Genomic DNA, 13,244 nt, shown 5'->3' on the forward strand with positions numbered 1-13,244 from the left:
AACAACAACAAAAAAAAAAATTAAAAAAAAATTAAAATAAAAAAAAATATTTCTAAAAAAAAAAAAAAAAAAAACCAATGAGTATATGCTTCTATATTATAGCGTAAAGTGATCTAGTAGGTGATATGGCAAAAGTTTAACGCTACTGTGCTCTAGGTTGACTTTTAAAACCTCCTTATCTATATTTTCTGGAGTGAACACCTATGACTTACGCAATATTTAAGAATGTATTTTTCAACAGTAACTGGGGGACATGTGTATAACTTGTTAACCTAGGTTCTTTGCTCTTCCCCGGTCATCTGTAACTATGTCACCTAGCTTTACTTCATTCATCCGCCAAATCTCTACCTGAAAAAGGACTTGAACTGCCAGCAATCCTAGATTTCTGAAGTTCATCATTTCTGAAGTAAAGACTTTTTTAAGTTTCAAGTTAAAATCGCTGCCGACATCACATTTTAACATCCTATTGGAGAAGGTACACACTAAGTTCTAGGGCCAGAGAACAGAAATCCTCTGGAGACCTTCATGCCCAGTCACCAGATACCAGTCACAGCACCAGAGCCGCCATCACCCACCAGGGATTTCTGGCAGGATTTTTCCTTAAAGGACTCTAAAGGTGACAGCCCCTCCCTATGACTCATTATAGAAACAGGATAAATTTTACATTAAACATGACTTTATCACACAGTAAATATACTTATCACTACTTCATGCCCATATTTTCAAGTATCTGAACATACAAATAACTTTGTTTTAGAAAAAGACTTAAACTGTCAGAAGAACAAGCCTAGAGATCTGACTTTGGTAATTGGTTCAGATATTTAAATAATGTTTTAGTTTTTCAGATGTGCAAAATGAGCATCCTAAAGCCTAGCACGTATTAATATCAAGTAGTCTGAAGTGTGAACACATACAACATTTATAAAACCATATAGATAGCATATAAAACACCCAACGTGGAAGAGCGGCATGCATTTCACAGGGGAACCTGGCCCACAGGAGGTCCCAGAGGGGCCGGTGGTCCTGTATCCTCCAGACACAGGACTCTCTCCCAGAGTGAGCTCCAAGGCTTGGTCTTCTAAAGGATTCGTGGATTAGAAGATTCAGAAATTACTAGGTTCTGGTATTCAAATTGGTCAACGCATTAGAAATCTCACTTCACAATATTTGCAAGTTCAGAAACAGGCCAGTACTTCGAGGAAGGGCATTACTACATGTAAATGGCTTGGTTTAAATCTGATTTTAACCTTCCCTGAGGTTGGACTGTGTATCTCCTCGGCACAGAGCGATCAGAGTTTGGAGTCTACACTGGACCACTACTGAGAGTCAGAGGGGGGACTATTCATAATTATTCTGAGACACCAACCGCAACTGAGACTGGTGCATACCTGGTTGGAGGGTTCCCCCACCTCTGAAATTACTCCCTCTCCTGCAGCACTTCCTCAGAACGAACGGAGGCCCTGAGCAATGAACAACGTGTTGAACACTTTAAATGTACACTATTTATACGTTAATTATATCTCAGTAAAGCTGGAAAACGATACAGTAAATTAAAATTTAAAGAAATAAAATAAGAAAACAAAACTAAATCAAATCTTGTAAGAAATGAGGTGCCCTGGAACTGCTGCCTGTATGCAGCCCCTCTCACTTCCGGGGCTATCCTAGAAATTCACATATCTAAGCTGACACGGTGCCCATCTGTGTCTAAATAAATTCCTCGGAAGCCCTCTTGGCAAGACTGCTCCTAAAAATAACCTTTCCCCTAGAACCCTTTACAGGTTTGCTCTGCTCCTTCCTCCAGCTGTGCTCTGGGGGTGGGGGAGGAAAAGAAGATGCACAAATATCAAATTCAGGATCCTCAGACACTGCCCCCACCTCCTGTCTTCAGCTCCCCACTCAAAGCAGTAAAAGCAATGATCACAAGAGCAAAGTAAAAAACAGACCAGTAAGCCAGAGGAAGGTCACAGGCTCAGTTTATCAGATGAGTGTGCAGTCTGACTTTACACGTGGACACAGATAATGATTAAACCATCCATGCTTGCACGATGTAAAAAGGCTTCGCTTCTGCTTTCTTAGCACAAAAGTGCTTTCTTAACACAATTCCGTTTTCTTTTCCTTCCTGTTGAGCCTGAAATTCACCAGCAGGGTCCTTCCCGGAATTTGACAGTGCTATGATCTTAGAAAGATCACCTTTAAAACATTGGTGATCTCTTGGAAGGCAGGTCTTACGAATCTAGTTTTTAGGAGTAGACAATTATAATGTCAAGAGCATGAGAAATCGTTGGGAGAATTTGGGGGTCTGGGGAGGTATACAGGCAGAGCAGGGAGGAGGCCTGGACGGCCAGAAGGGGTAGCAGGAAGGTGGGGTCTTGGGTGAGGACAGAGGAGTTCCAAACGGGAAGGCAAAAGTGGGCCCATTTCACAGTTTTGCTTCATGATCATTTCTATCAGTTTTATTTAGAGAGCAAAGCATTTGTTGAACATAAAAGCTTTTCTTTTTCCTTTTAGAATTGAACACCCCTGGTAATCATTACACAACATATGTGTATATCAAAATATACTATATGCTTTCCATCTCCGTGGAGCCCAAGTCTTAGAAAGCATCCCTGTCGGCTAAGACATTAGGCTTCTAAGGGGACAACTCTAATCTACACTCTTGCCTCTGGGAGTCTCATCTTCCAGTTCTAAAGGGGAGTGATTCACACACTTAGGTGCCCTGAACTCTGGCTTCTTTTGGAACTGAGTCAGACAGACCAGCAGAGAATTTCAAAGATGGGCCCTTGACGGCACACCCTATAAAATGCCTTCAGAGAGGTTTAGTTGGCTTTCGCTGTGGTCCCTTCCTCCCACGTTGTTATTTCTGTTGGACTAAGACACTGCTAGAGCCTAATGGGGGGAAAACCTGTGAGTGACCATATGCACCATGCCTCAGAATTTAGTCTTCTCATTCTCATCAGATGTTCCCAGTTGTACCATGTAGAAATTAAAAATTCACAGCTCTTCCACAATGGCAATAAAAAACTAGGAATACTGAATCCCAGACTTCTGCTCTGGATTGTTGGTTACAAGCCTGAGCAGAAAGCAATGAAAACAGAAAAAAATTGATGGTTAAAAGCTCTGCCACTAGTGGATCAAAATATGCAATAAAATAATTAGCATTCCCACATTTTATAAAATTCCAATTGTGAGACAGAACTGTTTCTTCGTAATTTAGATGAAATTGTGTGTGTTTTCTGACTACCACTTCTCCACCTTCAGCCACCCTCCTGGGCCTGTTACTTAACTTCCTAGCTAAAAAATGAGGATAACAATATTCATCTCTCAAAACTGTTGTGAAGATTGAATAAAAATAGTATCTATGGTTAAAACAGTGCCCTGCAATTCACAATAAATACCTGCTCTGCCCTATTCAGTGAATAGTTGGGATGCTAGGAATGATATCACAAATTGCCTTCCCCCCTTTTTTTTTAACCCACTGGCTAAAATCCATATGTTAACATATCACGTTTACTGTCTTATTGGATTCTTTTTGGCGTTATACTGAAAAAAAATTTTTAAACATCCTTTTGTGCAAAAATTTAACCCAAAAGGTCAAAGTATGTCATAAAATAATCAGCCACTTCCTATTTCATAAAATTGCGTAGAATAGAAATTCTACAGTTTGCAAAATGTAAAATACATGGTTTACATTTTTCCAATTAACATCGTCTCCCCACATCTCAGCCCAAACTGACCTTCACCCCTGCTCCCCCTGAAAACTGCGCTTGTTTCAAAATAGAAAAATGTTATCCTCTACAGCTAATCACTGGTTACAATTCTGTATATGTTTTTGAACCACTGATACTCCCTAACACCCAAAATACTGATATTTTTTTAAACCTTAAACCACAACACCTAAATGAGAACGATAATGTTTGTTTCAGTTCCTTCATTTTATAAATGATAGAACAGAAAAAGGAAACCTATTATTGTGGGGTTAAAATCTACATCTAGCCCGTTAAGATGAAACAAATCCGACTTTTTTCAGTAATCCTTCCAAATTTTCAATTGTCTCACTCGGTATAGACCATCACTGGCCGTTCCAGTTGCAGTTATATGTACATCACTGAACACATCACAATACTTAATTTCTCACAGCTTTTCACTTCCTGTAAAAGCATAACTTATGGCATGAGCTAAAAGATACCCCATTCTGCGTGCCAAATGCCTGGGTTTCTGTTCCAGCAACTAAACCAATTCACACGCCAGATGCAGACTGACTGGCGAAGTTCCAATGGAATAATACCAAGGTGAGATTTCTCCAGAAAGAAAATCAGACATCTCCACAGTTTGATGGCTCCAAGTCATCTAATAGATGCGTGTTTCATCCAGACAAGCAATGCTTCCACATCCAGGTAATGTCACCCCTTCCTCCAGGAGTTGTCTATTAGCTCACCTCATGCTTGCCAGGGACACTTTCTTCCATTTTCTCCTCCCCATAGTTTCAATTACTGCCTACAAACAGATCACTCCTATACTGAAATGTCTAGCCTTGACTTTTCTCCCTGATATTTCCATTGCATATCAAGCCCTCAATCTAAACCTCAGATTTTCAACTTCTACAAAACCCAACTACCCCCTTACTTTCCCAAACGAATATGAAAGTCACTAGAGATAAGGCTAGAAATGATTAGAATTCAGTTTTATGGATTGGCTGTTGTGTGTAACTAACTGGTCAAGGACCTTGAATACAGTGGGATCATAGTGGTAACACGGTTTATTAGGTTGAACCTTAAGAAACTGCAATGTTGGAGGTCAAAATGGTTGTATCAAGAATTTCATATGGTTCAACCTAATACACACAAAATATTTTAAAATCCTAATATAAAGCAGTGAGATTACCTACCCTCTAAATAATTATTTTCACATCTCATTTGACTACCATGAAGTAACTTAAAGACTCCTTAGGACTTTAGAAGGTAGGATTTCTTGATTTGCCAATTGCAATTATAATGTCTGTGTAAGATTCAATCATATTAAACACTGTTCTCATTCCCCTAAAACAATTTCACATTCAACTACTTTTCTACTTGGTCCTCACAATCACTAAAAAAATGAGTTTCTTTTTCCAAGACAGCATGCCTTTCAATGAAAAGGATCTATAATAAGAGTCTATTTTCAATGTATAGGAATTTATGGGGACTGTGACTAACACATTTACCTTCCTAGCAAAAACAAACGGACAAACAGGACAACTCAAAGTTTTGCTCACTTCTTAGTCTTGGATTTGGCACTACCTAGGAATACTGCTCAGGCCGGTTCTGTGCTAGAACCACACACACTCTTCAGAACCACCTGCATCTATTCCCTATTTTCTAATTCCATTACTTTGAAGCATAGCACGTCTTCTAAAAATATCTGTTTTAAGTACAAAACCATAAAACTTAAATTTATAATTATCTGAATCATAAATGAATGTGGAACTTTCTTTATGAAGTGGGTAAAAGTGTTCAATCTGGAAAAAACAGTCATTTAAATAAAATTTAGGTTACCAGAACTTTGTTCAAGAATGTGGTGACACATTTTATTATAATTTAAATAACTCTGCATGTGACATTTTTTTATTCCAAAATCTCCAAATTCCAAGTTGTTTTTTTTGTTGTTGTTGTTTTTTAAATTAAGCAGCTTGTCTTCGATGCTTCAGTCCTAGAATAAGAATCAGATCAGACAATTTCATCCTTTGGGGGACTTGAGGAAATACTTTAAGAAAACATTTTTAAAAAGCATTAAACAACAAGCATGAGTTGGAGCTAACACACAGTTCAAGGAGTTATAAAGATTGCAATTGTTAAAGTTAAAAATTTGAATTGCACTAAATTCTTTTGGGAAATGTGACTCATAATTCCTTTCTTCCACGAATGTGAGTGCAGGCTCTGGGCAGGCCCAGTGTGGGCCAGGAGAGCAGAGAGGAGCATCTGCCCTCAGCCCTGGAGGGGAGACCAAGACCGCACCAGGGGACCCACATGGTAGAGGACAGGCCTTCCAGAGGAGGGGTCTGAGGAGGAGGAGCGCCCAGGATGGAGGGCGGGGTAGGGCTGGGTACAGAGCTCACTGGCTGGGCTGGCTCCTAAAGCACCTGCGGAAAGTGGACCAATATATAGACATTAGCGCAGGCCTGGCCTCACAAGAGTTCTGAAGGCAATAGGAGCCACAGAGGGGCTGGAGGCAGGACATACCATGGCCACGTGTGCATTTTACAAAGATCATGGCCACCAGCATCATGAAGAACAGCCTGCAGACAAGCATGATCTGTGAAGGGTGACAAAGCAGGAGGCCACCACCCTAATCCAGGCAGGAAATGCAGGAAGCCGGAGGCTTTAAATCACATCATGGAAGAAGGGGCAGGGTCCAAGGACTTTGGGAGGTGGGCTCCCCAGGAGTTGGGAGAGAAGGAGGCTTCCAGGATGACACCCAGGTTCCAGCTTGGGCACCAGGGAGGAGGACATCTCCGTTCGCCAGGACTGGGAGCCATGCAGGAGGGACAGTCAAAAAATATCCTCTCCTTTCTTCCACCAGCCTGGTTGCATTGGGTGTCCTGTTTCCAAATGACCTGTCTCTTGAACTCGCTGTAAGCAACCTCAGGAGAGGGTGGTGCAAATTCAGTTCTCTATCCCTGGTCCCCAGTAGGACCATAACAAACGTCTGTCAAATGAATGAAAGAACTGATGGCCGTGCTGCGCTCCCTTTATATTTTGTTCTTCAACAGGTAAAAATATCTTCTAGGTCCCTATCTAGAAAATTGTGTGGAGGGGAAGGGTGTGTATGTGCAGGTGCTCAGACAGGTACATGTCTGTGTAAAACACATTCCCTGAGTTCTTTAGAAAGACCAGTCTCTTGCCCTCAAGATATTCCTTGCTTTGAAATTTGTCGAGTGCAGTAGTTGGCTTGCTCTACCCTCATCGTTGCTTTCTGTTCTTTCTGGAAGAATCAGTACCGTTCCCCGGGAAACGGTGGTACAATTCCGACTGTCCTCCAACGGATTCTGTGTCAACTCCTCTGCTCATCACGGCAGCTCCCACCCACTCCAGAACCGCGTCTCTGTAGGTGTCTCCCAGCTGCAGAGACTGACTGCAGTGCCTTCTGACAGTTTCTGAAGCTGCATTAATTCAGTTTCCAGCTAAGGATTATATTCCGCCTCCCACACTCATGGAACATCTTATTTGGGGTTCGAGTTTCTTCTTTGGTGCACGTGGCTGAAGTGTAACAGGGCAACCACCAGGACACATCATGGTGCCTAAGAGGGACGCACAAATGGTGACTTTCCATCTCAGAAATCCTGCACCTGTGATCGTCCACAGCAAACCCAGTGCACGTTCTGAACCACCGTCCTCTGGGGACACAGGCTTCTCAGGGCTCATGATAGATTCTGCCTTCACCCATCTGTCCATCAGCAACTTCCTCTAGACATCAAAGGCGACCTGAGACTCCAGCCCTCCTTCACGCAATGGCCACATGGGCACACGACTGGCCTTCAGCACGTAGCTCATACCCTTGCACTTGATAACACATAGTGTAATATTCAGCTTTGCAGCCCGACACCGTCTCCCAATGGGTAAACAGACTCTCCTTATTAGCTGTTTGTTACTTGTCAGTACCACTATCTTGAGCTTTAAGTCCAGGAGCTCTAATGGTGAGATCATGTCTGCTTAATTGGATTTATACCACAGCCTGCCCTGGAACAACATGGGCCTATTTAATGCTTCTCCTAATCCCTCCTGATCACTCTCAAATTGATGCCTTCCTCACCGCTGCCTCTATTAGCCTCCTCGCTCTGACCCATTGGCCTGTGTCGCCCAGCTGAGGCCCTCACACAACAGTAAGCATGGGTCTTCCAGCTCAAAACTTGCACTCCCCCACCTCCCAGGCCTCCATATCCTGGCCCGGTTACCTACCCAATTTTCTCTCTAATCTTCACACTGTATCTTCAGCTTCCGGTAAGCCTACCTCCTCTTTGCACTCCCTCCAATGCGTCATGAACAGCAGACACATCCAAGAACATGGAGCAGGTATCAGGAGACCCGAACCCTAGTCTTACTTTTTCCTTCTACACTCTCATACCTCTGAGCTGGTTCCCTCTTCTCTTTATCAGAGGTTGGCTGAGGGGTTCCCGTAAAATAATGGATGTGAGAGTGTTTTGATAGTGCCAAAGGGTTACGTAAACATTTACTGTGACATCACACTTATTCCTTCCCCCTAGCAAAAAAAATCCCACAATAGCCTATTCACTCTCTCTCTCTCTAGCCAGGAGTACTTTCCCTCTCCTCTCCACTCAGCTAATGTGGAATTATTACTCAAATTAAGGCCCACCCCAAGTTCAATTCCCTTAGAAAGCTGTTGCATTATTATTCTCATCCATAATGATTTTTCTTATTTGACCTCCTAGAATCTTTGCTCTTTATGCAACAAGCAGCTGCAACTTAATATAAAACAATGTCTTATGTCTTAAGTGTCTGAGTGTATAAATCCTACTTTAAAAGTACACCAGGGAATGGAAGTAATAGGAAATTATTATATAACGGACAGGGTTTCAGTCTGGGATGGTGGAAAAGTGCAGGAGATAGATGGTGGTAATGGTTGCACAATAGTGTGAATGTATTAATGCCACTGAATTGTACACCTAAAAATGGTTAAAATGGTAACTTTTATGTTATGTATATTTTACCACAACAAAAAAAGTACATCAAAGTCACAAAGGAGCAAATCAGAACACCAGGCCAAGCTTAGAGTCATCCGGGTCTCACGAATCTGAGAAATTTCACAAGCTTTTCATTAACTGTTCACCTTGTTGGAACCATTAGTGCCTCTTCTTTCGGGAGAAAAATCATGTCAGGACATACTTCATTGTGCAGGCAAAAGATCTTCACCTTGACCCCTAAGCAGCAGCTGCTCCCAAGGGCACTAACAGGGCGAGTCTGGGGTTCCCGGCTCTCTGTGTAAGCCCGACTCTGTGAGCACCTGCTCCCCCACACGTGTCCTTCCAAGTGCCTGACCCCACATGGCAACATCGTAGCCTTGATGACAGTACTGACAAGAGGTGCTCCAAGGTGAATGGTGAATAAGTCCATCTAAATTGTGAATACTCAGAGGAACCTGAATTTCTTTAGGAACGATGAAAACCAATAGAACTCTGGATGTGGAACAAGTGAACAACTCTCTTATGCTTCCTGGCAGCTGGTACAGATGTTTATCCATCATCTAGCCATACACAGGTTAAGGATGTAAGGACCTTTCCATATGGAAACACTGAGCCATTTCCTTAAAAGGTCTGTGCCAGCCTCCCGGAGCGGGAGGACAGTGCCCTGTGCGAGGGGAGATAGCGCACATATTCAACATTGCTGTCCTGACAAGTCACCTCCTGATTAGGCTTCAGCGGAATTAGAGGCTGAATGTGTTCCTTAGTTCCAGGACAAGCTTGCTTCTAAACACCGAAGCTCTGGAAGTTTCAAAAGTCCCATGAAAAGAGCCTAATTTACGTGCATACAAATATGCTTACCCCGTTTACTAAACAGCCCGAAAGAGAAGAACACTTGGGAATGCCTGGACCTACGCATGCCAAATTCAACATTTCCTGAATTGCCTCCTTTTAGAACAAGCACTACACTTCCTCAAAAAATTGAGAACAGAATTACCACCGGACCAGAAATTTCACTGCTGGGTACAAAACCAAAAATACTGAAAGCGGGGTCACAAAGAGTTATTTGTACACCCATGTTCATAGCATCATTAGTTGTAATAGCCAAAAGGTAGAAGCAACCCAGGTGTCCATCAACGGATGAAGCAAAATGTGGTCCATCCACACAATGGAATATTATTCAGCCTTAAAAAGGAAGGAAATTCTGACACCTGCTACAACATGGATGAACTTCGAAAAAATGCTCAGTAAAGTGGGGCAGTCACAAAAAGACAAAAGCTGTATGATTCCTCTTACGTGAGGTACCTAAAGGAGTTACATTCACAGAGACAGCAAGTAGAAGGGTGGGTGCCATGGTTGGAGTGGGGAAATGGAAAGCTATTGTTTAATGGGTACAGAGTTTAGTTTTTACAAGATGAAACGACTTGTGGAGACCGTGCACAACAATGTGAATGCACTTAACTGAACACTTAAAAGTGGTCACAATGGTAAATTTTGTTACATGAATTTACCACATTTTTTTTGAAATCTCATTTAAAAAGTCCTCCTGTAGCCAGTATTACTACAGCCCCTGAGACTCTCTCAGCTGCGGATATAATTAGGCACCGTGTCCGTTATAACGCTGTAGACGTCATCGTGTGTTACCAGCATCTGTCGACAGCTCTCATACCTCGCATATCACTGACATGGCAAGTGTGGAGAAGGTGGCCCACAATAGAAACAATGGCATTTCATCCTCGTCCTGTTCCAGCAGTTTGTCTCACAGGACATAAATAGCGGCCACTGCTCTGGCTGCACTGAGCTCACAGCTCAGTATTATTTTACTGACTTGAGCAGTTCTATACCAAAAGTAGAAATAGAGGATCCTCTGGAGTTGTTTTAGGTCTGTGTCCTAACGTAGCGTTTTGTTTTGGTTTTCCCCAGCGTCTACAACTCCCAACCTATCTTAGGAAAAAAATAAATTCTCACTTTAAACTTTTTAGCATTATGTTGAACTGGGATCAAGAAGTACATCCATTTTTTAATAATATGCATCAAGCGCTATACAATTATAATAATATATAATAATACAATATATAATAATATATACAAATATAATAATATATACTGATACAGGAATCCCAAACCTAAAAGAATTATAATGTCATTGTATTCAAAGATATTTTGAATACATGAAAAAAATCAAATATGGCAGAAGACATATCAATGTGGCATTTGGAAACTGACATGAGCTCTATCCCACTATTGCACTGTTCTTTAAAAAAAAAAAAAAAAAACAGAAGCCACTGTGATTAGACTATTACTTCCAAAACTGATGGGCAGACACCTGTCCAATTCCTTAGCTATTTTAGTATTCCTCATAAGAAAAATAAAAGCAATCTTTGAAATAAAGATTTAGGAGTTTTGTTTTCAATCCATGAAAAAAGTAATAATCAAAATTGTGAGAAAAATTAAAAAAAGAAACACTGCTAAAAATTAAAGTCACTTTTTAACTTCTTGCTGATTGGTGACGTATCAACTAGTCCAGATGACACAATAATCCTCAGGCCATGTGTTTCCCCCACATTAAATCATTTTAAAAAATGGTGGACAGTTTGACATTTTATTTTCCTTATATAGACTCAGCTTCTACTTATCATTCCCACTCTGTTTCCAAGAAGGTAGGAATAGTGGAAGTCTTAGGAAGCTAAGGTGGGAAATGAAATTGAAGCTTTAAAATAACAATCAATGGCATTTTCAGAGAGGGTACACAACAGATAAATCTTGATATAAAGTGCTTGGTTATTTCATAATTATCCAAATATAGGACCGCTCTCCTTCCAGCTACCATTTTGTTGGGAGAGAAGTATGGAATGCATGTGTTTTCCAATCATGCAGCAATTCACCATGAACTATCACATGAACCTACAGCACTTTTCACGCACACATATGATCAGCAGAGGTTATCCACTTAAAAGCAGCAGGTCCCAAGAAGGGAAATCCACTTTGCTCCTCCCCTCAAAAGCAGTGGGGGAAAGACAGGGCACTTTGCTCTGCCATGACCCCGGCAGCCTCCGGCTGGGTGAGCAGATCTGCGCTGGCAGGCCTGACCCAGCCGAGCTCTGTGCCGGTCAAGCAGGGGGCGGGATTTATCCCCCTGGTGAGCATCCCTGCTTGAACCGGCCAAGGGGATCAGGAAGAAACCCTCAACAGTGGAATGTTCCATTGGGCCCCAGAGAGTGCCAACCAGGATGGCAGGGAGCTTTTAGGGCTGGCTGAGTACCTCCTCCTGTGCACTTACCTCAGTGACCCATAAATAGAGTGTGAATAATCATTACTTTATAGGTGAATGTCCAGTGTTCACACAGCATCCCCTCTATGGAGGCCGGGACAGTTAAGAAATGGTTTTCAATTACTGTTTGGGGCAGCCCCGTGGACAGCCCAGGTCACAGACTCAGGAGTCGGGGCTCTCAGAGTCTGGTCAGAACAGACATTTCTCACTGTCCCTTTTGTAGTCTCACATCTCACACACGCGCGCGCACACGACGTCCCGCTTCACGCCTGTCCACAGACTGGCTCCCCTCTCTACCCGACGCCGGGCGGCGAGGGCCCAGAACTGCCCTGGACCCGGGACAACAGGCTGACCCCTCCCGCTTGTCACCCCGGCCGGAGCCCGCGGAGCGGGTCACGGACATGCGGGGATACACAGACACGCGGAGGGGACAGGGACACCCGAGAGGACACAGACAAGCGAGGGGACACGGACACCCGGGGGGACGCAGACACGCGGGTGGGGAGCACGGCAAGTCCCGCTGACCTTCCTCTGCTGCTTCTCCCAGGCGGGGTCCAGCAGCAGGTCGCGGTCCCACTCTTCCTCCTGCAGCATGTACTCGTCCTCATCGTACACGTAGTTGTATTGCACGCCGGGCTCGACTTGGTTCATGGCGCTCGCTGGCCGGGGCTGGGACAGGCTAGGACGGGCTGACGGCGGGCGAACACGCGGAGATGCGGCGGAGCGCGGGCGGAGGAGCAGCTGCTCTGCGCGGCTGGCCGGGTCGCTGGGTCGCGAGGAAGCTCCAGCTCGGGCGGCGAGCGGCTCCGCGGGGCTTAATACCCGCGGCGGGGGGGGGCGGGGGTGTCAGGTGGCCGCGCGCCCCGCCCCGCCCCGCCACGCCACGCCCAGGCCACGCCCCCGCCACGCCCAGGCCACGCCCAGGCCACGCCCAGGCCCCCTGCCACGCCTGGCCCCTCCCCGTTCACGCCCTAGCCTCCACCCCCGCCACGCCACGCCGCGACTTCGCAGCTCCAAGAGAACGCCGGCGGGCAGGTGCGCGGAGGGCTCCCGGAGGCTGCGCGTCCTGCCCCCCGCCGCTACCCAAGCCCCTTGGCCGCGTGCTGAGCCCCCACCCCGCCCACTCGCTCCTGGTGACTCCAGGAGCTGCACTCCCGGGCGCCCGGGTGGGTGGGTGTACGCGGGCCGGGAGGGACCCCCACAGCCTGGGTCCCTGAACACCCCCAACACTTCCACGTTTCCCACGTATCGTTGCATATTTACGTTTTCCATAGATTTGCACATATTCATTTAATGTCACAC

General features: G+C 44.3%; 1 protein-coding gene across 3 annotated transcripts in view; it reads right to left on the bottom strand.

Moving 5' to 3' along the window:
* ACTN2 (actinin alpha 2) overlaps positions 1–12,763 on the bottom strand; it is a 63,601-nt gene extending 50,838 nt beyond the window's left edge. Inside the window, exon 1 of one of the 3 annotated variants that reach the window (XM_081039036.1) lies at positions 12,468–12,763. In XM_081039036.1, coding sequence (XP_080895162.1) covers positions 12,468–12,593 — 126 coding nt within the window. In that variant the 5' untranslated portion in view covers positions 12,594–12,763. The remainder of the gene's footprint in view (positions 1–12,467) is intronic. The other 2 variants (XM_081039038.1, XM_081039035.1) reach the window with 2 other exon arrangements.
* Positions 12,764–13,244: the final 481 nt, after the last annotated feature.

Source organism: Rhinolophus hipposideros, assembly GCF_964194185.1.
Source record: "Rhinolophus hipposideros genome assembly, chromosome: 26".
Lineage (NCBI taxonomy): Eukaryota > Metazoa > Chordata > Mammalia > Chiroptera > Rhinolophidae > Rhinolophus > Rhinolophus hipposideros.